At 44.7% G+C, this 21723-nt stretch overlaps 1 protein-coding gene across 1 annotated transcript in view; it reads left to right on the top strand.

Annotated features, from left to right (window-relative positions):
* The first annotated feature begins 227 nt into the window (after positions 1-227).
* The window catches only part of LOC139342278 (peroxidasin), a 119542-nt gene continuing 98046 nt past the window's right edge, over positions 228-21723 (top strand). Inside the window, exon 1 of the mRNA XM_070979290.1 lies at positions 228-486. Coding sequence (XP_070835391.1) covers positions 302-486 — 185 coding nt within the window. The 5' untranslated portion in view covers positions 228-301. The remainder of the gene's footprint in view (positions 487-21723) is intronic.

Raw genomic sequence — 21723 nt, 5'->3', positions numbered from 1 at the left:
TTGGCTTTGCATGTGAGAAAACAGCTACCCAAAAGCAGATCTTTTACTTAAAAGTAAAAAGAATTGTAACACACCGTACACACACACTCTCTCTCTCTCTCTCTCTCTCTCTCTCTCTCTCTCTCTCTCTCTCTCTCTCTCTCTCTCTCTCTCTCTCTCTTCCCCCGTCTTCCTGTCCCCCCCACCCGCTTTTCTCTCTCTCGCCTGCATGTGTCCCTGTCTCTCCCAGTTGAGCTAATTTGCTGCGACTGTGCGAGTGGGGCAGCTGGCGGTATCTGCTAAGCTCGGCTCACTGCTAGCAATGGCGTTACGGGCTAGCCATCTGTTTTCTCCGTGTCTACTCGCGGCGGCTTTTTTATTGCTTGTTAGCGGACCACAGTTTGTAGTTTGTTGTCCTAGTCGCTGTTTATGTTTCCGAACCACCGTGAGATGTATGCATCTAAATCTGGAAACCGTACCAGCAGTTTCTCCTCAGACTACTATTCTGTAAGTAGCTTTTTCCTTAAATCTAATGGGGGCCGACCGTCCGGGCAGACTAGATGGTAATGCATGGAATGCTCAAAGCCTGTGTATTTTTCCACAATTGAGTCCTGGTAAAGTTACGATGGTTGATTTAATTTGCCTAAATGAATCACGATGTTAAACCAAACTTTGGACCTTAAATCGCGTATATAAGTTGAAGTTTAAACAAAGGCTTGTGGAAACCATCGGTCCTGTAGTAGTGCAGATGTTTTTCCAATGTCTCGGGAAGTTTCAGAAAGTTATGACACCTGCCAGTCAGTTCAGCTTTTGGGTGTAGAGGTTAATGAAAAGGGTTTCTAGGGTCACACAGGTGGTGAAATGAGCCGCGAGCACCGTAGAGGCTCTGTAGCAGAGGTCCTAGCATGAGAGAGGTGAGGAACCACAGGAAGTGTGAACATCCCCTTCATGGAGATGTGCTTTAATGGTTTCAAATGTAAAACATATAAGGCTTTTTTTTTGGAGATATGTGCACATAATTTCCAATGATGATCATTGTTCAAGGTCAGGCATGACCAATAGGCTTGTTTTTAACAATGGATTGCAACAGAGAATCTGTGGAGGTGTTTCTAAAGCTGGTGTCTTCTCTGTTGTCAGAAAAGCTATCACTTTGGAAGGGTTTGTTGCACAGTATTATCTCTGTTCTTTGATTTTCCCTCAGAGATGAAAGGAAATAAGTACTTCTGACTTGACAAGCACTTGTGAGTGTGCCATGGTTGTCAGGAGCACTCTGCTACAGTCACCCAACTAAACAATTTCCTTTCTGATGTAGCTGGCCACAGTTTCACAGAGCCACAGCAAGAGAACACAGAACTCCAGATCTGCCAAGTCTCCCACATATGTGGCACCCATTAATTGGCCACTGCAATTTTGTGAATTTTTGTCCATAATGCATAGGCCTATAAATAGCTTCATTCAGCCTTTAAGCAGGGGGGCAAAAGGGCATGTCAACCAGCCTGTACTACAGCAGCATAATCAGAATTAGCCTTGTCCTCTATCATATGGGCTCTGCCTATAGCCTTGCAGGGAACCCATGGTGCACACTTATCCAGATGCCTTCAAAGGAAAGATTAAAGTCCATCCCTCACGACAGTAATGAAAGGAATGTTTGGTTTCTTTTGTAGGATGTGTCTAAATCTGATCAGAGTAGGATAGCATGCTGTGGTTTCCGAAAAGCTTTCACTCTGGTGAGGTATGAGGCTGCAGCCACTTGTTGCTTTTCCACATGCTCAGCTGTCATGTCAGCACATGAACGCAGTACCTACCTGGCCTTGCCTCATTCTGCTGATGTTCAACACATCATCTGCAATGGGAAAACTCCTTCACAATGAATTTGAGCTCACACCATTGAGAGGAATGTCTGTATGTGAGCAAAAGATGTGTCCTTTCAGTTTGTGGTCTGCTTGCTCTGGCTGATCAAATTAAGCCTCATATAATGTGGACTGAAAACATGTAATTTAACTGACAAGTTGTATGCAGATGAGTGTACAGTTTACAGCTTCTAATTTTTCAAATGTATTTCTCTTGTTTGGTGATAATGTAGTATGGTTCAAGCTAGTGCTGTGCGATATGGACAAAAATTTATATCCCGATATAGGTAATTTTATATCCCAATAAAGATATCTATCCTGATATAGTATTTTTACTTAAAATTATATATATATACAGACATGAAATGAATGCCAATTCCTCTGATCTTTTCTCCTTTTATTTCTAAAACACATATTTTATATATAAAGGGACAATTAAAAAACAATAAAAAGTCTTTTTAGTGCCAGAGTCCCTCTTTTTGTTACTACTTTCTGTTTTGTTACTCGCCAATTACAAAACAATTAAAAATAAAATAAATAAAACACGAATATCAAATGGACAAATACCATTCAAAAATATCTGGTAGTGCAATCAGTTTCATCACTTCGTGGTTTAACTTAAGTAGTTTGTCGCATTTTAACGCTGTCTCTGTACTGTTCTTCATGCTGTGATGTGTTTGAGTCGCTAGTAACGACTTGTTGGCGGCATGTTTTGCAGATTACTGTTTTTTGGTCGGTGTCTGTCTTTTTAAATTCAAACCAGTGCCAAACAATGGAGTTTCTATTCCCTTTTTTTGGCACCAATTCCTCTTTGGGTTCTATTGGTTCAGCGTCCACTTTGCTCGCCATCTCTGCTACATTGTTTACGTCTATGCTCCCGCTGGCTCTCGCACGCATGGCTGAAAACGTTAGCAGTGCCATAAAAGAGTTCTTGCAGGTGACATAAACTGCTACCGCAAAGCAGTAGTGTTGCTACAGTTACATTATCTGAGCTAACCACAGCCCACACGTTAAAATAATGATATAAACAATAGAGGATTATATCGTACGGTAGACATTTTTCTGTCGCACTACGACATATATCGTAATATTGCACAGCACTAGTTCAAGCTTTTCCTCAACAGTTCAAACCTTAGGGCTTGAGCTCTACCTCTAGATTCTGAGAGCTTTGCTGGATTAAGCAGTGGTACCTTTTTTGCTGTATAGTCACTTGACCTGTGGCTATGTGCTGTATCTGGCACCTGGCAGCTTTCAATTCTAGGAATTTAAAAGAATATCGTAAGTGTATGAGATGATCCACTGTAAGCCTTTGGCATACACTAAGTGTAACCTGATCCTGGGTAACATAATATAGTTACACATTAATAGTTGTTAAACATGAAAATATACTCCAACTCATCTATTCATAACATAATCTTCAACTTCTTGAAAGTCAAAATATCTCTTTCTGTTTCCTCAAGGCCAGTGCAGTAGAGAATAAAACTCTTGGCTCAGAAGTACCACTGCACATAGGCTGTCTGCCAAGATCTTTCTACATGACACTTGGACCAAGAATCATCAAATTTTTTTCACAGATTCGTTTTTTCTTTCAGGCCTACATTTGTTTTTCAGCTGTTTTCTCTAAGGACTTTCTGTTATGGGCAGGACAGTAAATTACATTTCTTCACTGCTGCTTATCTTTTCAGGGATTTGCTGGAGTTGGAGCACTGTGTTGCCAGCACAAAATACACACTACATGTTTAAATGGTATTACCTTAGCAGCTCAAGACAGTACTCAACATAGCAAGTCTTACATGGCCAAAGCTTGTCTGTGTAACTGTAGCCCTGTGTTTCCTACTTGGACTTGTTAGCCATTACTCCCATACTGCAAATGTGTGTTTGCAGATCTGCGAACATATCAGTCAGTTTTGAATTTGTTAATGCACTAGTTCAAGAAGTACCTACCTTGTAGTTCTGCAAAGCATAGTGCTTGTATTCCAATGTAATGTTAATGTTAGTCAGAAAGTTAAAATCAGTTAAATTTAAACAACTATTTTGAAACTGCATAATTCACAGAGGTTTGCACAAAGTTAATAAATGTGTCTTTGTGCAGTGTGGGCCTATCTTTCAGTTCAGCAACTGTGTGTGTTGACCAAATGGCAGTTTTGGAATGAGTGTCCAGATCATGAGTGGAATTTGGGGTTTGTGGGTGTAGGAAAGGTGTTAAGGCAGTTCAGTTGGAGTGTCACTGTCTCACCAGGTTGATTGCACAGCATGGTTATGCCTGGTGATGGCTGTGATAAGCAGACACATTTCTGCGACACTTTCCTCTGAACTCTGCATGGATGAGTACCTGTGGAGCAGCAGCCAGCCATTGCTCTCTGTTTAAATATCTTAATGTCTTTTACTCCTGCCCAAAACAGTGTCCTGGTCTGACTGAGTGACAGTGTTGGTGAGTCAGGGAGGGAAAGTGGAGTTCCATTGTGTGGAATTTGCTGCAGTCAGGCTTTGTGAGGCGCTCAGTCTGCTGCATTATGGAATGTAAAGCCAGAAATCCCCAAAGCTTTGCTCATTTGCACAGAGCGATTGGGTCCAAGATAGTTGTTGAAAGGAACCCCACTGGCCCCTTCCTGTCCCCATCCAGTGCAGGGCAGCTAGTGAATTTCAGTTCCTGAAAATATATCTTCTATAGACATTGAATTCTGGTTGGACCTTAATTCAAAATTCAAAATGACCTGTTGTATCTGTATGACAGTATAATCAAAAAACTTTAAGTACTCTGAGTTAGGGCTGGGCAGTATTCCGGTTCACACCGTATACCGGTGTATATTTTTGTTATATGAATTTTTAATATACTGCCACATCGGTGTATGTGATTACACAATGTCCGGAATTGTGCGCCGCGCGACACTGTTTCAGACGGGACCATTTTCAATGTTGCGCTTCTAAACAGGCATGGTGCCGGGCGTGGTGAGGGTAAACTCTAGTGCTCTGGTGTTACGTTACGGTGAAGGTGGATGGGACAGACATTGTAAGTTCCAAAATCGAAGCTGCAGAACTAGTAGAACATGATGACACAGAACTTGTTTTTTTTTGGTCAGGCTGAAGTTGGCGCCGGAGGAGGCAACATGAGCAATTTGCTCCACCACCTTAGCCGCAAGCATGTCTTGTAACAAAAAGACGAAAATAGCGTATGCCCACTTTGTTTCGCCACTTCATGCAAATCACACAACCACTGAGCCCTATTGCCCTACAGCTATTTCATAGCTATTTCATAGCTGTAGGGGCGCTGCCCCTCGAATCTCTTGACTCTGGCTGGTCAATAGAGGTGTCGATCATCAAAATAGACCAATGGATTGCTGAGCTATTGACTGGTCTAACTGCGCAGTTAGTTTCACCGCTCTGTCTCATTTACTTATGTATGAGCAGAGTGCTAACAGAGGATAACAGAGTTATTTTACTGTTTTATTTGCATTTCGGCTTTTTATGAGAGATAAGAACATTAGCAAGCAGAAAAAAAGGCTGAAAAACTGTTTTCAACAGAGGAGTTTCTCCATATGCTTGGAGGAGATAACGGTACTCTGCCCAAATCTCTGCCTGAATATACCTGTGTTAAAACATCTGTCTTCCAGTTGAAAGAAAAAAAATTACCGTCATATACCGTGAAACCGTTATAACTCAGAAAAATACCGTGCCATACATTTTTGGTCATTGGTCTTTGTATTATGTGGTAGTGACTTAAGTCTCCAGCTAAAAAAAGATAGGTCTTATGTAGGGCTGGGCGATATGGCTGAAAACTGTATCATGATATAAGTGTTTTATATAGGTCGATATCGATAATTATTGAAATTTTTTCTGACCTATTTAAAATAAGGACCAGGAGAAAAATACATTAAATGTAAACATTTTTATTTTAAATTTAACCTTCCTCTGATTATAGTCCCCTTAGCTATCAAGGCAGAAAGGAAAGGAAATGTCAACACAACCATGGAAAATAATCAAATAATAAATGTACATAAAAGGGTAAAAATGTAAACAGAGAGACACCTGAGAACTTTTTTTCTGCAGGTTTAGTGCCAGGAATTTCACAAGCTGATTCACCTTCTGGTGAATAAAATGTTTTCGAATATGTGCAGTGTTTTGTAAACATAGCAGAAACTGAGGTAGACTTGACATCTGTAACATACAAAAAACAAACATGATAGACAGTACAGTAAGACTGATTGAACTATAAAACCAGCCTAGACATATGAATAACTTGAGTCACTCTTCTTACTCTAAACATACAACATACATGAACTATTCAATTATATTTTTATTGCAAGTGTGCTTAAAAAAAAAAAAAAAATGAAAGCATGTGTAAGATTTTTATAATCTGGCTTCTCCACAGTACTCAGCGGAAGCAGCTATATATATGCCACTGCCTCCGTTATGTCTTTGTGCCTTTTAGATGATTTGTCATAAGGCGCTGAAGCAGAGTATCTCTGCATGGTGGTCTTGCTGCTTGTGCGGTGGTGCTGCGGTTGCAGATGTTGAACGCTGCCGAATATGGCTACGCTCCAAAGGGTGAGCATGGCTAAGGTAGTTAAACAAGTTTGTGGTATTACCGGTCTTAGTGGGGACAACAGTCTTGCATAATTTACAGACCACATTGGTCTGACTACGGTCCGACTTATAAAATCCAAAAAACTCCATAATGGCGAGCTGACTTTCCCTGTTTTATCAACAATTTCTTCGTTTGCTGCTGCACTCACTTTCTATTTCTCGTCTCACTCCTCGCGAAGAATCGAAGACAAGACAACGAGATGGCGCAACAGAACTTGATACTGTTACATGATTGCCGTGTTAGCGTGTCACTCCCACTGCTCAGTGATTACTCCCTACGTTGCTCGGTTACCTGAGAGCGAGTGCCTTTGTTCATGCAACCAGCCTTGCTTCATAACTTCCCCCATAAAAAATTATCGAATGTTTTGTCGATCGCATTTTTTATTGATACGTCATATCGTCGAAACATTTCGTCATCGTTTTATCGCCCAGCCCTAGTCTTATGTGTTGTGCCCGCGAATCAATTTTTGCATTTTATTTGCAATGGCCCTCAGTTTTAGCTGTCCAAATCCTTTTGGCTCTGTAGGATTTTGATTTGCTCTTGTTCTGCACCTATGCAGTGCAAGAAAAAAATCCTTGTCATTTTTATACAGGATGTGTTTTGCAGAGAAACATTGCAACCATGTTTGGAGGTCCTGGTTCACTGTTCGTCCAACCAAAGGAGGAGTCAGCCATGTTATTGTTTAACTAAGAACAACTCATGCACGCCTCAGAGTCCTTGGCAAACCCACTTTGGCATGTGTCACAAAGCCAAATGACTCCATCGATTAGAGAGGGAGAGAATTAGAGGAGAGGTCCACACATGGCACTCAGATGCTGGTTGAACTGGCCAGCAGCCAGGTTCACTCATCATCTTGGCTCAGACAAGAACTTACAGAAACCTCCTCTGAAATTTTCCTTGCAGCTGTAGTTGCCTTTTACTCAGCATGGCATCACATTTTTGTTTGCTTTGTGAAAATACAGAGCCTACAAACTCCATGGTAAATGTCATGGTTGCATATAAGCTAGTGCTCTGAGAGTTTCGGATTATTTAGCAGCCTACGTATCACTTATTCCATACATACATTTCTGGACAGTAACACAACTTATGCATCATAGCAGTGTTTCCTCTAGGATTTTTTTTTCAGCAGTGGGTGCAGGCTCTCTGGGTAGTCATGGCGGCATAAACAAATGACACTTGACTGCAAATTTTACTTTTACAACCTATTTATTGAATGGCCAGTTGAATATTGCTTTTTAAAGGCTGAATGTGTGTGTGCTTGCAACCCCCGCTCCTCCCCCTCCTGCTCAGTACGTACACACTGAAGCCACCACACATCATGTAGTTGACCAATCACATGCGGCTTGAACGAAAAAAAAAACAAAAAAATCCCCAAAGCGGCTCTTGCTCCGGTTCGCAGGCAGGAGCCGGCTCCGATCGTTCACTTCAAAGAGCCGTTTCGTTCGCGACCAACACATCACTACTGACTAGCGTCATATTCATCAGCTGTCTTTCTCTTTGAAGGAGCAGCAGCTAGGATTTAGGAATGGCGGCCGCCACTCCTACTCGTGGCGGAAACACTGTCATAGTAATATATTGACAGTGCAGATGCAAACTCTAACACCATGTGGATTCAGTAGAATATTCAGTACAATAGTCAGCACCAGTGCACTGGTGTTGTTTGTGATTTTTGTCTTTATGAGTCTAAAAGCTGTGTACACAATGAATGTTACATGTTTATTGGCACTGCCTGCTATTTGAGATGTTGAAGTTGGCCATATATTCTCACCATTATAAGCGAGATTTCGATTTTATGGACTACGTCCATCACATCACTAACTCACTGTGCTCTGATGGAGTTGTCTGCTTTTGGTACTGCAACTGGTTACTAGTTTCTGCAGGTCCTCCATCAGTTCATTACAATTACTGTTCTCCTGTGAAATCATGTATAATAATTAAATAGACCAGATATAGGCAACATCTTGCCAGTGCCACACAGAATAAGGGCCTTTCGCTTTTTGTCTAGATTATCATTTGACAATGTTAGAGGCTTTACTCTCCTACCAAGAGTAAGATTGTGATAAAACGAGTCATTTATTTATTTTATTTAAGATATTAAACATCTTTACAAAGCACTGACTATTAGCTGCTTTAATGCAGGTATATGAGAATTGATTAAACTAAAATATTGCCTGAAACGTTTGTAATTGAAGCCAGTGGGTATAGAAGGAACACAGTTCTTATCAAGCAGGCAGAATGATTTACTATGTGGAATCAATGAAACTGCATGGATAGCCTTACCATCTAGTTAAAAGGCAGAACTGTTCAGCATTGCTGTGATTGACAGTACTGTAGCAATGCTGTTGTGTATAAACCTTCCAAGTCCAAGTCCAAGTCTTCTGGAAAGACCCATGAGCTCTCACGGGGGGTGTCAAACATCTGAGGGGCCAGGCTCCTTGGGCATATGGTTGCTTCTCAGTGTCACTGTTGTCCAAGTACTTCAACTTCCTGATCTCAAGTTTCAAGTTTATTTGTCAATCACTCAGTTATAGAGGTATAGCCAGTAGTGAAACGCTTAAGTACCTTTCTCTGGTTGTTTACATAAAACAACTAAGACAATACAACAATACCCACATAATAATATCCACATTCCCTAGTAGTACCCACACGACATGACAGAGAAGTGAGATGTGGAACACCTGTCAGTCCTCGTTCAGCAGCGGGCCTGTGGGAAGAAACTCCACCCAAGTGTTGGCTCTGAGCAGCCTGTAGCATTTCCCTGATAGCGGCAGGGAAAAGAGAATGTTGTTGGGTTGGCTGGGCGATCCTCCTGACTCTTGATCTGCATTGCTTGGTGTAGATGTTCTGCAGATTTGGAAGGGTGGTTAATGTGTAGTGGTTATTTCATACTCAGCTGTCTCGCAGCAGAAAGAGAACAATGAATTTGGCTACATAAAAGCACGGCATAGGTGACCATAGAGAGCAGCAGGAGACCGAACAGAGGTGTAAACTGACTATCACTCCATAGAGTAATCCGCCATTTTATTTTTTGGCTACACCGCCCAGCCCTATACCTGATAATGATAGCAGTAATAATAAATATAGCTGGAAGCAGCTATTCTGGGTTTAAGCCCTTTCATGCATAGCAGAAGGAAGAAGCTCAATCAGCCAAAATTAATGCCGCAGGCATCACTGAGCAGACGTTAATTCAAGATGGCGGCGCATGCTCAATGCAAGACTCAGCGTCTCACTAGAATTTGCGATATAGTTATTATTTTCCAACTGGTTTTGAGCCTGTTCACTCATTACAGCTTTGTGAACACGTCCTACACCAGACAGCAACTTTTGGATTTAAGATTTCGATGCACAAGCGGTGTATTCGACAAAAACTGCAGCTCCCCCAAGAGATCGCCAGGACAGCGAGACTGAGCAACTCAGCTATGCCGACTGGAAGCGACCATCGCCGGCGGCGAGATCGTAAACAAAGGAAAGGGAAGCGTGGAGATCTACGGACTAAGCTAAGGCTAACCGTGCACCTGCTACCGCTACCTAGTGTCTTCCTCGCCAATGTTCGACCTTTGGCGAACAAAATGGACAAGCTACGACTTCAGATCACATCACAGAGGATGTTTATGGACTGCAATATCATGAGTTTCACTGAAACGTGGCTTAACAACAGCATCCCAGAAAACGTGGTAGAGCTGCAGGGACGCCACATCTTCAGAGCAGACATAATGGCAGAGCACTTCGGTAAGATTGGGGCGGAGGACTATGTAAACAAATCTTGGTGTAGAGACTCTGTTATCTCTGGGAGCCACTGTTCTGATAATCTGGAATAACTGATGATCAAGGCCTTTTCATCTGCCTAGAGAGTTCACGTCCACTATGTTAACTAGGGATTCGGCATTTCAGCATTTTTGATCATCGGCATCTGCCTTTTTTTCCACCGATGACCAATAAAATTAATTAAAGTATTTCAAAACACGCTCCTTTGACTCTGATGCAGCCGTCTCTCCGCCTGAAGTCACCACTCTTGGCTGTGTAGCAATGTCCTGCCCACAGCCCTCACTGATAGGCTACATGGCAGAAGTGAGTAAGTGACAGCCAATCAACACTGAAGCCTCTACATGCAGTGCCACAGACAAGGAGAAGCAGACAACTGCTCCAGTGATCCAGCAGAGATAAGGCGATAGTCAGTTGAAGTTGCAATAAAAACCCTCTCTGATGAAGTTTTAAAAAATACCACAACCTTATGATTAATTTCAGTGATAACATGCTAGCCCAGAGTTCAAATTTTACCGACCTACTTGTCTAATCACATCAAGCATACGACTTTGCAAGATAAATAGTGTCACCCCCCCCCCCCCCCCAAAAAAAGACGTAACCAAGTGAACATGACCTGAAGCTCCTTACTTAACAATAATAAAAAAAGACATAACAACATACCAGTAGGTAGACTATAGCAAGCATAAGGGAGGAAAACCTGTTGAATTCTGCTGTTTGGCTCTGAAGATGAAACTGTTCACAACTTCAACAAGGCGTATTTCATGATGACCTGGAGGTGATTATAGCCTATAAGTTTAACAGTACACGCTAACGTGTCCTTGTTTGTTTACAATGGCCTCTCCCTTAGCGCTCGTGCTCTCGCTACACTATGGTGCAGCAACTTAACTACTGGTGTTAGATGATCGTCTTTTTGCCTGTCTCTCGTAAAGTCCAGGGATATGAGTCAGGCAGAGAGCACACGTCGAGAAGATTATTCTCAGTGTGTTTTATTTTCAATCAGTAAATTTATTGTTGCGTCTACAACTCACATGTGTAATGAAAGGCTTTTCCAAGCTCGAAGATATGAAAACTGTGGTGCTAGCATGTCTCCTGCTACTGAATTGGGAGTACTAACTCAGACCCAAATTTCAGAACAGTTCAGTTCAGTTTATTTTGCTGTTTCAAAAATTCAGGGAGGGCTATTTTTATTTATTTATTTATTTATTTATTTGTTTGAGTGAGTTTTAAGAAATGCTGCTGGAAGGCCCCTGCACTTTTTGTTTTAGAAATAATTAAACTTAAAGAAATTTCAATTAAGATTTTGTGTTTGTGTTATTTTACAAAAAGTTAAGGTCTTTTTTTCAGTGTACACAAAACAAACAAACAAACAGTATACTGTATTCATTCTAATCCCAGGTGTGTTACTCTAAATTTCGACACCAAATTTTTCATTTTTGCTGCAAATGAATATCGGTTCTAAATATCGGCTATCGGTTTCGCTTGATTCTTAATAATCGGTATCGGTATTGGCCCTGAAAAATCCATACCAGTCGATCTCTAATGTAACTGCAGTATATACCACCCTGGATGCTAATGCTAAACTAGCAATGAAAGAATTGTATGCTGCTATCCACAAACAACAAACTGTTTATTGTTGCTGGAGACTTCAACCACTCCAACCTGAGGACTGTTCTCCCCAAATTTCACCAGAATGTCTCCTGCCCCACCAGAGGAGACAAAACCATGGACCATGTTTGTACAAACATTCCTGAGACTTACAAAGCCAACCCCCTCCCCCACCTGGGACAGTCACCTCTCATTGTTTCTACTCCCCAAGTACACACCACTCATCAGACATGTGAAGCCATCAGTGAGGACTGCTAAAGTATGGCGAGAGGGAGCGGACACCACACTCCAGCACCAATTCCAAAACACAGACTGGAGTTTGTTCGCCACCTGGGCCATGCTGGAATCAGGATCCATTGACATTGACTCATATGCCTCCTCTGTTCTGGAATACATTAACACATGTGTTGACAATGTCATCACCCACAAACAGATAAGGACTTTCCCCAACCAGAAGGTTTGGAGGAACCGTAAGGTCTGCCTCCTACTAAAGGAATGTGACGCTGCCTTCAGATCTGGTGATGCAGCCGCCTACAGTTCGTCCAGAGCTAACCTGAAGAGCGACATCAGGGAAGCTAAACACGCTCACAAGCTACGGATTGAGGAGGACTTCCACAACATTGCCAACCCCCGCCGCATGTGGCAGGACATCCAGGCCATCCAGGCCAGGCCATCAGCCAAAAAAGACAGCCCCCACCAACCAGCAATACCTCCCTCCTTGACGAGCTCAACAACTTCTACGTTTGCTTCGACAGGGACAACAACCAACTAGCCATCAAAACTGCTCCCCACCCAGATAATAATAATAATAACGATCATAATAAATCAGTCTTGTATAGCACATTTCTAGGAACCAACGCACTTAACAACAAAGAGGGAGAAAAAAGTAAAAAAAAAAAAAACCTCATAGGAAATCCTCGTAAGCGACTTTAAAAATGTGGGTTTTGAGGAGCGACTTGAAGGAGGAAATGGACTTGGCCTCTCTAACGGAGGTGGGGAGATTGTTACAGAGCGCAGGGGCAGTGCAGCTGAAGGCCCGACCTCCCATGGTGACCAGTCTTTAGCGAGGCTGTAGAAGGGTGGTGAGAGCTGGAGGAGCAGAGGGTGCGTGTGGGCCGGGATACAGATAGGTAGGAAGGACTGGTGGAGTGGATGGCTTGGTAAGTGAGAACAAGGACCTTGTAGTTAATTCGTTGGCAGATGGGGAGCCAGTAAAAGGTTGAAGAACACAGGGGAGATATGCTCACGGGGAGAGGTTGAGTGAGAAGCCTTGCAGCACAATTTTGGACGTACTGCAGCCAATTGATGGTCTTGTCTGGTGCCCCCACAAGAAGAGCATTGCAATAGTCCAACTGGGAGGATTTGAAAGCGTGGATGAGGCACTCTTGCGGCAGGTTGTGAGAGAAAGCGGCAAATCCGAGCAATGTTCCTCAGATGGAAAAAAGAGACTTTGGTGACATGCTTGATGAGAGTTGGCTGTAAGGTGTTTTAACACAGGTATGTCCAGGTGCTCATATGGGCGCGTCTGAGCAGAGTACCGTTATCTTGTCCAAGCACACGGAGAAACTCCTCTGTTGAAAACGCTTTTTCAGCCTTTTTTCTGCTTGCTATTGTTCTTAGCTTTCATAAAAGGACAAAATGCAAATAAAACTGTAAAATAACACTTCGGGCTGCTCAGCAGAGTCCTCTCTGAGCGCTCTGCTCGTTCATGAGACGGAGCGGTGAAACTAACTGCGTGGTTACGCCGATCAATAGCTCAGCGACCCGCCCACATTCACCATAGAAACACGAATGACGACCCAGAAGGAAGTAACCCCAGAGATAGGTTATTGCATGAAGAGCTCTCCTTCCAATCTAGAAACCCCCTCCTTTTTATGTAAACAACCAGGACCTTCGTGATTGATCTCAAACTAACGCAGAGTCATAGAAGACATTAGCAGCGTTTTTTCGGGCTGGAATGTAACTTTTGACCACAAAACAGCAAAGGTAAGACATACTTTATGATTTAGCAAAGTTTTTTTTGTGGTATTCTTTGGCTGCCAGCTCGCCAAGTTTTCGTCGCACAGTGTGGAGGCAGACATCTTCGTGATCATCAGACTTTCTGCTTTCATATGATACCGGGCTTTGGTGGTTTGCGTGAAGTGGTGAAATCAGCAGATGCAGTGCCATTGACGTGCGCTGTTTTCGTGTTTGTCGTTAAATGCACATGTAATTTCGTGGGGTATGAATTATGTGTCGTTTGGGTGGCAATGCTTGGTAGAGGCTTTTAATTGAGTTTCTCATTCTGGTATGCTGCAAGTTAGGAGCATTGACCGTCTGAACTGCGCGCATGTCACGCTGCCCTGCAAAGTGATTTTTAATTAGCCACAGTAATACCGTATACCCTGGGAAAATGTGGGGAAAGTTTGACGGTATCAAAATTTGGATACCGCCCAACTCTACTTGACTGCAGATTTTATTTTTACAACCTATTTATTGAATGGCCAGTCGAAAATTGCTTTTTAAAGGCTGAATGTGTCTCTGTCTGTAACCCCTCCTCCTCCCCCTCCTGCTCAGTGCGTACACACTGAAGCCACCTCACATCATGTAGTTGACCAATCACGTGTGGCTTGAACGGAAAAAAAGTTGAGAAGAAAACAAAAAAAAAACCCAAAGCGGCTCCTAGGCAGGAGCCGGCTCTGATTGTTCTCACTATGGTACGGCAACTGCACAGCCTCTGAGCGGAAAGGCCCTGCAATGGGTGGTGAAAACCACCCAGTGCATCACTGGTGCCCAGCTAACTGTCACAAACACGTAAAGGATTCATGGTGTTCATGTATTTCTTTTAATGACACCAGTCAATATAATAACTGAACTGTACATTGAACTAAATATCTGAACATTTCTTTTTATGACAATTATCCACAAAGTGTGCAACGCACACCCTCTGTCAGCTGGTGGGAGTGTGCCCCCATAATATAATGGTAGGGGAAACACTGCAGAATATCAATTCATATTTGATCAGCACTGCCTAGTTTGACAGTTTGATCGAAGTTCAATGGCTGTCTTCCTCTGATCTTCTTCACTTCTACACTCTTTGTATCTGGAGGCAGGCATAGTACAACAGCCCTGTAGCAGGTGTTGTTCATTTGCGTACACTACCCTCACTATAATGATACAAAGCTGGTTCGAAAACTGGAGCCACTCTGTCCCTAAATTTCCTCAGTGCACTCACTGGACCTACAGTTCTCTCAGACATGGTTAGCTGAAAACACTGCAGGCAGATTGTCAGCATTGTCTTGTCTAAATAGGTCAGTCTAATTATCTTTTGAGAAACGTAAGGCTTGAGTGTAGCGTATGCCAAAAGCTGCAGTGCAAAAAAAGGAACTCAATTCTTCATTCTCTCATTCATTCTCTTGAAATGTACAATACAAAGGTCTGTGAAAGAATAAATCGTAAAAGTCTCCTTGTTGGCTCTGTTCTTATCAGTATGACACATTATATTATGGGCCTACTGAGCCATCATGTGTGTCTATATGACAAATTTCTATTGTTGTCAAAATTAAATAAAATCATATTTTGTTCTGCCCTCAATGTGTTAATTACAGTGGCCGACACGGGCAAACACGCCGCAAATGGCAAAATGATAATAAAACAGCAAGGCCAGTAACCCTGCAAAGGGGCTGCCTAAACAAAATGCCTGAACACCTTCCCTGGCTCAGTAATGAAGGATTCATTAACTACGGTAGCCGACAAGGGCAAACACGGCAAAACACTGCAAACACTGGAATGATGCAAAGCCAAAAATACACAAACACATAAAACAAGTGTAACAGAAAGACGCTGCAAGAGAAAAGTGCTGCAATCACAGAAACAAAGCAGAAGCAAAAACTTACAAACACACAAAACAAATGTAAAAGAAAAATTCTGCAAATATCAAAACAAGCACAACCCCAAAACAACAGCAAAAGACAAACGCTGCAAATTCTCTCCACAAAACTGAAGTGCGCCAGGCCACTAGGGGGACTCGACCTGAGGGATGGACCGGTCCTGTAGGACCAGACCATAGACATATAAAGAGTAGACGCCGCATCAACCACTACTGCCTATTGGCGCTGACGAGCTTTGGGGCCACCATCTTGGACCGGTCACCCGCTCCACTCAGTGCTGTTCGGCAGGTGCAAAGAAGTGTCCACATTTAATCCATCGTAACTCTCTGAATACTAAACTGATTTTCACGTGTTTTTTTTTTTTTTTTTTTTTTTGCTGGAAACGTCATACATGTAGCTATGATTCAGGACAAATGGTTTGGTGTATTTTAATATTCATATGGGATTAATAGTGCTTGCTCGTGTGGGAATTGTTGGTTCTCTGTAGATAAAAGAGCTTGGTCTGTACCAGCTCTATATGGAAAGTGTCCTGAGACAACTTCTGTTGTGATTTGGCGCTATACAAATAAAATTGAATTGAATTGAATTGAATAGTAATAAAATATTCTGATCTAGCCTAGACTGTAGACAGGTATTTTACAAACACTGTAAACACACACATTACACACACACACACACACACACACACACACACACACACACACACACACACACTCTAATATATGATAGCAGAAGCAGATAGTGGCAGTAAAGTCAAGTATTTAAATAATTTGAAGAGACAATATATGATTAGGATATATATAAATATTTGCATATATAAACAAAATACTGACTAATGAACACATTATTTTTCTATATAAAACATAACAATAGATAGAAGTTATATTTCAGAAAATGAAAAAATATATAAATCATTTATAGAGTATTAATATATAAGTAAGTATATCTGATATATAACTTATCTATTATATATGTGAATAATATTCCATCCATCCATCCATTATCTTCCGCTTATCCGGGGCCGGGTTGCGGGGGGAGCAGTCTGAGCAGGGACGCCCAGACTTCCCTCTCCCCGGACACTTCCTCCAACTCTTCCGGGGGGATCCCGAGGCGTTCCCAGGCCAGCCGAGTGACGTAGTCACCCCAGCGTGTCCTGGGTCTTCCCCGGGGCCTCCTCCCGGTGGGACATGCCTGGAACACCTCCCTAGGGAGGCGTCCAGGGGGCATCCGATAGAGATGCCCGAGCCACCTCAGCTGACTCCTCTCGATGCGGAGGAGCAGCGACTCTACTCTGAGCTCCTCCCGGGTGACAGAGCTCCTCACCCTATCTCTAAGGGAGCGCTCCGCCACCCTGCGGAGGAAACTCATTTCAGCCGCTTGTATCCGGGACCTCGTTCTTTCGGTCATGACCCAAAGTTCATGACCATAGGTGAGGGTAGGAACGTAGATTGACCGGTAAATCGAGAGCTTCGCCTTTCGGCTCAGCTCCTTCTTTACCACGACAGACCGATACAGCGACCGCATTACTGCAGCCGCTGCACCGATCCGCCTGTCAATCTCACGTTCCATCCTTCCCTCACTCGTGAACAGGATCCCAAGATACTTAAACTCCTCCACTTGAGGCAGGAACTCTCCTCCAACCTGAAGGGAGCAAGCCACCTTTTTCCGGTCGAGAACCATGGCCTCGGACTTGGAGGTGCTAACTCTCATCCCAGCTGCTTCACACTCGGCTGCGAACCGCCCCAGCGCATGCTGAAGGTCCTGGCTCGAGGAAGCCAACAAGACAACATCATCCGCGAAAAGCAGAGACGAAATCTGCCGGCCCCCGAACCGAACCCCCTCCGGCCCCTGGCTGCGCCTAGAAATCCTGTCCATAAAAATGATGAACAGAACCGGTGACATAGGGCAGCCCTGCCGGAGTCCAACATGCACTGGGAACAGGTCCGACTTACTGCCGGCAATGCGGACCAAGCTCCTGCTCCGGTTGTACAGGGACTGTACAGCCCTCAACAGAGGGCCTCCAACCCCATACTCCTGGAGCACCTCCCACAGAATGACGCGAGGGACACGGTCGAATGCCTTCTCCAAGTCCACGAAGCACATGTGGACTGTTTGGGCAAACTCCCATGAACCCTCAAGCACCCTGTGGAGGGTATAGAGCTGGTCCAGTGTTCCACGGCCAGGACGAAAACCGCATTGTTCCTCTTGAATCCGGGGTTCGACTATCGGCCGGATTCTCCTCTCCAGTACCCTGGAATAGACTTTACCAGGGAGGCTGAGGAGTGTGATCCCCCGATAGTTGGAACACACCCTCCGGTCCCCCTTTTTAAAAAGAGGGACCACCACCCCAGTCTGCCAGTCCAGAGGCACTGTCCCCGTCTGCCACGCGATGCTGCAGAGGCGTGTCAACCAAGACAGTCCTACAACATCCAGAGACTTGAGGTACTCAGGGCGGATCTCATCCACCCCCGGCGCTTTGCCACCGAGGAGCTTGCGAACTGCCTCAGTGACTTCAGCCCCGGTGATGAATGAATCGACCTCCAAGTCCCCAGTCTCTGCTTCCTCTACGGAAGACATGACAGAGGGATTGAGGAGATCCTCGAAGTATTCCTTCCACCGCCCGACAATATCCCCAGTCGAGGTCAACAGCTCCCCACCTCCACTGTAAACAGTGTTGACAGAAAGCTGCTTCCCCCTCCTGAGGCGCCGAACGGTTTGCCAGAATTTCCTCGAGGCCAACCGGTAGTCCTCCTCCATGGCCTCCCCGAACTCCTCCCAGACCCGAGTTTTTGCTTCTACAACCGCCCGAGCTGCCGCACGCTTGGTCTGCCGGTACCCATCAGCTGCCTCAGGAGTCCTATGAGCCAACCAGGCCCGATAGGACTCCTTCTTCAGCTTGACGGCATCCCTTACTTCCGGTGTCCACCACCGGGTTCGGGGGTTGCCGCCACGACAGGCACCGCCGACTTTACGGCCACAGCTATGGACGGCTGCATCAACAATGGAAGTGGAGAACATGGTCCATTCGGACTCAATGTCTCCAACCTCCCTCGGGATCTGGTTGAAGCTCTCCCGGAGGTGGGAGTTGAAAACTTCCCTGACAGCGGGTTCCGCCAGACGTTCCCAACAGACCCTCACGGTACGTTTGGGTCTGCCAAGTCTGTCCCGCTTCTTCCCCTGCCAGCGAATCCAACTCACCACCAGGTGGTGATCAGTTGACAGCTCAGCCCCTCTCTTTACCCGAGTGTCCAAGACATACCGCCGAAGGTCAGATGATACGACTACAAAGTCGATCATTGACCTCCGGCCTAGGGTGTCCTGGTGCCACGTGCACTGATGGACACCCTTATGCTCGAACATGGTGTTCGTTATGGACAAACTGTGACTAGCACAGAAATCCAATAACAGAACACCACTCGGGTTCAGATCGGGGAGGCCGTTCCTCCCAATCACTCCCCTCCAGGTGTCACTGTCGCTGCCCACGTGAGCATTGAAGTCTCCCAGCAGAACAATGGAGTCCCCGGTTGGAGCACTTTCCAGTACCCCTCCCAGGGACTCCAAGAAGGCCGGGTACTCTACGCTACTGTTCGGCCCGTAGGCCGAAACAATAGTGAGAGACCTATCCCCAACCCGAAGGCGCAGGGAAGCGACCCTCTCGCTCAGCGGGGAGAACTCCAACACATGGCGGCTGAGCTGGGGGGCTATAAGCAAGCCCACACCAGCTCGCCGCCTCTCACCGCGGGCAACTCCAGAGTAGAAGAGAGTCCAGCCTCTCTCAAGGAGTTGGGTTCCCGAGCCCAGACTGTGCGTGGAGGTGAGCCCGACTATCTCTAGCCGGTACCGCTCAACCTCCCGCACTAGCTCAGGCTCTTTCCCCCACAGTGAGGTGACATTCCATGTCCCCATAGCCAGAGTCGTTGTCCAGGATTTGGGTCGTCGGGGCCCCCGCCCACGACTGCTACCCATTCCACATAGCACCGGCCCCTTCTGATCCTTCCTGCGGGTGGTGGGCCTACGGGAAGGCGGGCCCACGTCGCTCCTTCGGGCTGTGCCCGGCCGGGTCCCGTGGGCAAAGACCCGGCCACCAGGCGCTCGCCTGCGAGCCCCAACCCCAGGCCTGGCTCCAGGGCGGGGCCCCGGTGACGCCAATCCGGGCGACGTACGCTTCCTTGCTTTAATTTCTTTCATAAGGGGCTTCTTGAACTGCTCTTAGTCTGACCCGTCACCTAGAACCTGTTTGCCTTGGGAGACCCTACCAGGGGCATTAAGCCCCGGACAACATAGCCTCTAGGATCATTCGGGTACTCAAACTCCTCCACCACGATAAGGTGGCAGTTCAAGGAGGAGGTGAATAATATTGATACTCTATATATGTTTTACATATTTTTTCATTTTCTCTGATATATAACTTCTATTATTTTTTATATAGAAATATAATGTGTTCATTAGTCAGTATTTTGTTTATATATGTAAATATTTCTATATAGCCTAATCATATATTGTCTCTTCACATTATTAAAATAATTGACTTGACTGCCACTATCTGCTTCTCTATCATATAGAGTGTGTGTGTGTGTGTGTGTGTGTGTGTGTGTGTGTGTGTGTGTGTGTGTTTTTAATGTGTGTGTTTACAGTGTTTGCAAAATACCTGTCTACAGTCTAGGCTACATCAGAATATTCTATTACTGTTAATCCCATATGAATATTAAAGGTCCCATATTATGAAAAAACAACTTTTTCTGGGTTTTGGGGGGTTATTTTGGGTCTCTGGTGCTGCCACACACATACAAAGTGTGAAATAAGACCGTTCACGCTATTTCCAGTGAGATACGGATTTCTGAAAACACCCTTCCACACGAGCCATTTGCAATTGTCGGTTGCTAATACGCAATAAGGGAACATGTTCCCGCCCACCAGCCAGCGCTCCCTCCCCATCTCCCCGGTGTCTCTCCACCCACCAGATACAGCGCTACCACAGATATGCCATTTCGTTATCGAAAGCACCGTGTAGGTAGGGGCGCTACACGCATGGTTCTGTTGTTGGCTGTAAAGATCAGCACAAATTGCTCCATCGGCTCCCAGCCGCAGAGGACAAAAGAGCGGCGTGGATTGAATTATTTTTTGAAGGCAACGTCCCCGCTACAGTTGGCAAAAACCTGCTGGTGTGTGCTAACCACTTCAAGGCTGACTGTTTTTCCAACCTCGGTCAGTACGAGGCAGGATTAGCCGAGAGACTTCATCTAAAGGAGGGCTCACTTCCAACTTCGCGTAGAATACCTGCAGAGGAAGGACATGTAAGTATACAAATAATTAACTGTGTGTTTCTTTTGTAGATTAGCGCGAACTCTTGCGTGTTGTAGCGTGCTTGTTTTGCCATTGAGAAGGACGTAAGGCTAACCGCTAGCTTCGAGACTACGGCTTCAGCCGTCAAACGTTAGCTCGCTGCTACTGTAGCTTCTGGTACATCACACCACGTTTCTGGTCTTGTAAATGATTTAGTGCATGTCCGAGGGAGATGCCAGCATTTACAAATGTTTAGCTGTGTTCATTTTTCAGTTCTACACGAACTAACAAAGTAGCGTTTTGCCATATAGCACAAGCTAACGCTAACCGCTAGCTTCTAGTTAGCAATCAGCACGGTCTTCATATGCAAACCCAGCGACCAGGTCGGTCAAGCGATACATACACGGTGGCTTCACCGGGTCTAAGCTTTGGAATTTGTGAAAATAATGCATTTGGAAATATCTTCTGAACTGGTGTATGTTAGAAAAGCCCAGGGCAAAGCAAGTGTATGGTTGAGACTGCTACATCCCAGCACAATTTACACTCCCAAGCGTTTTTTCTCTGGATTTTATTTATGAGTGATCCTTTTTTACGCTGCATGCAGCTGTTGGCATAGCTATACACGTAAGATAAAGCTGATGTCACTTCTCTCTTTTTACATAGGCCAGTGCATCATTACAGTTACCTGCTGTTGATCAAGTGTAGCAGTGAGCTGTTGCAGCCTTTAGTGCTTGAATTGACACTGTAACAGTGCTGTCATGTTTTACTCCTAAGTATGGCCTGTTAT

The sequence above is a fragment of the Chaetodon trifascialis genome, chromosome 14 (assembly GCF_039877785.1).
Source record: "Chaetodon trifascialis isolate fChaTrf1 chromosome 14, fChaTrf1.hap1, whole genome shotgun sequence".
Taxonomy (NCBI): Eukaryota; Metazoa; Chordata; class Actinopteri; order Chaetodontiformes; family Chaetodontidae; genus Chaetodon; species Chaetodon trifascialis.
The sequence above is the reverse complement of the archived record's forward strand: the minus strand, read 5'-3'. Positions and strand labels throughout refer to the sequence as shown.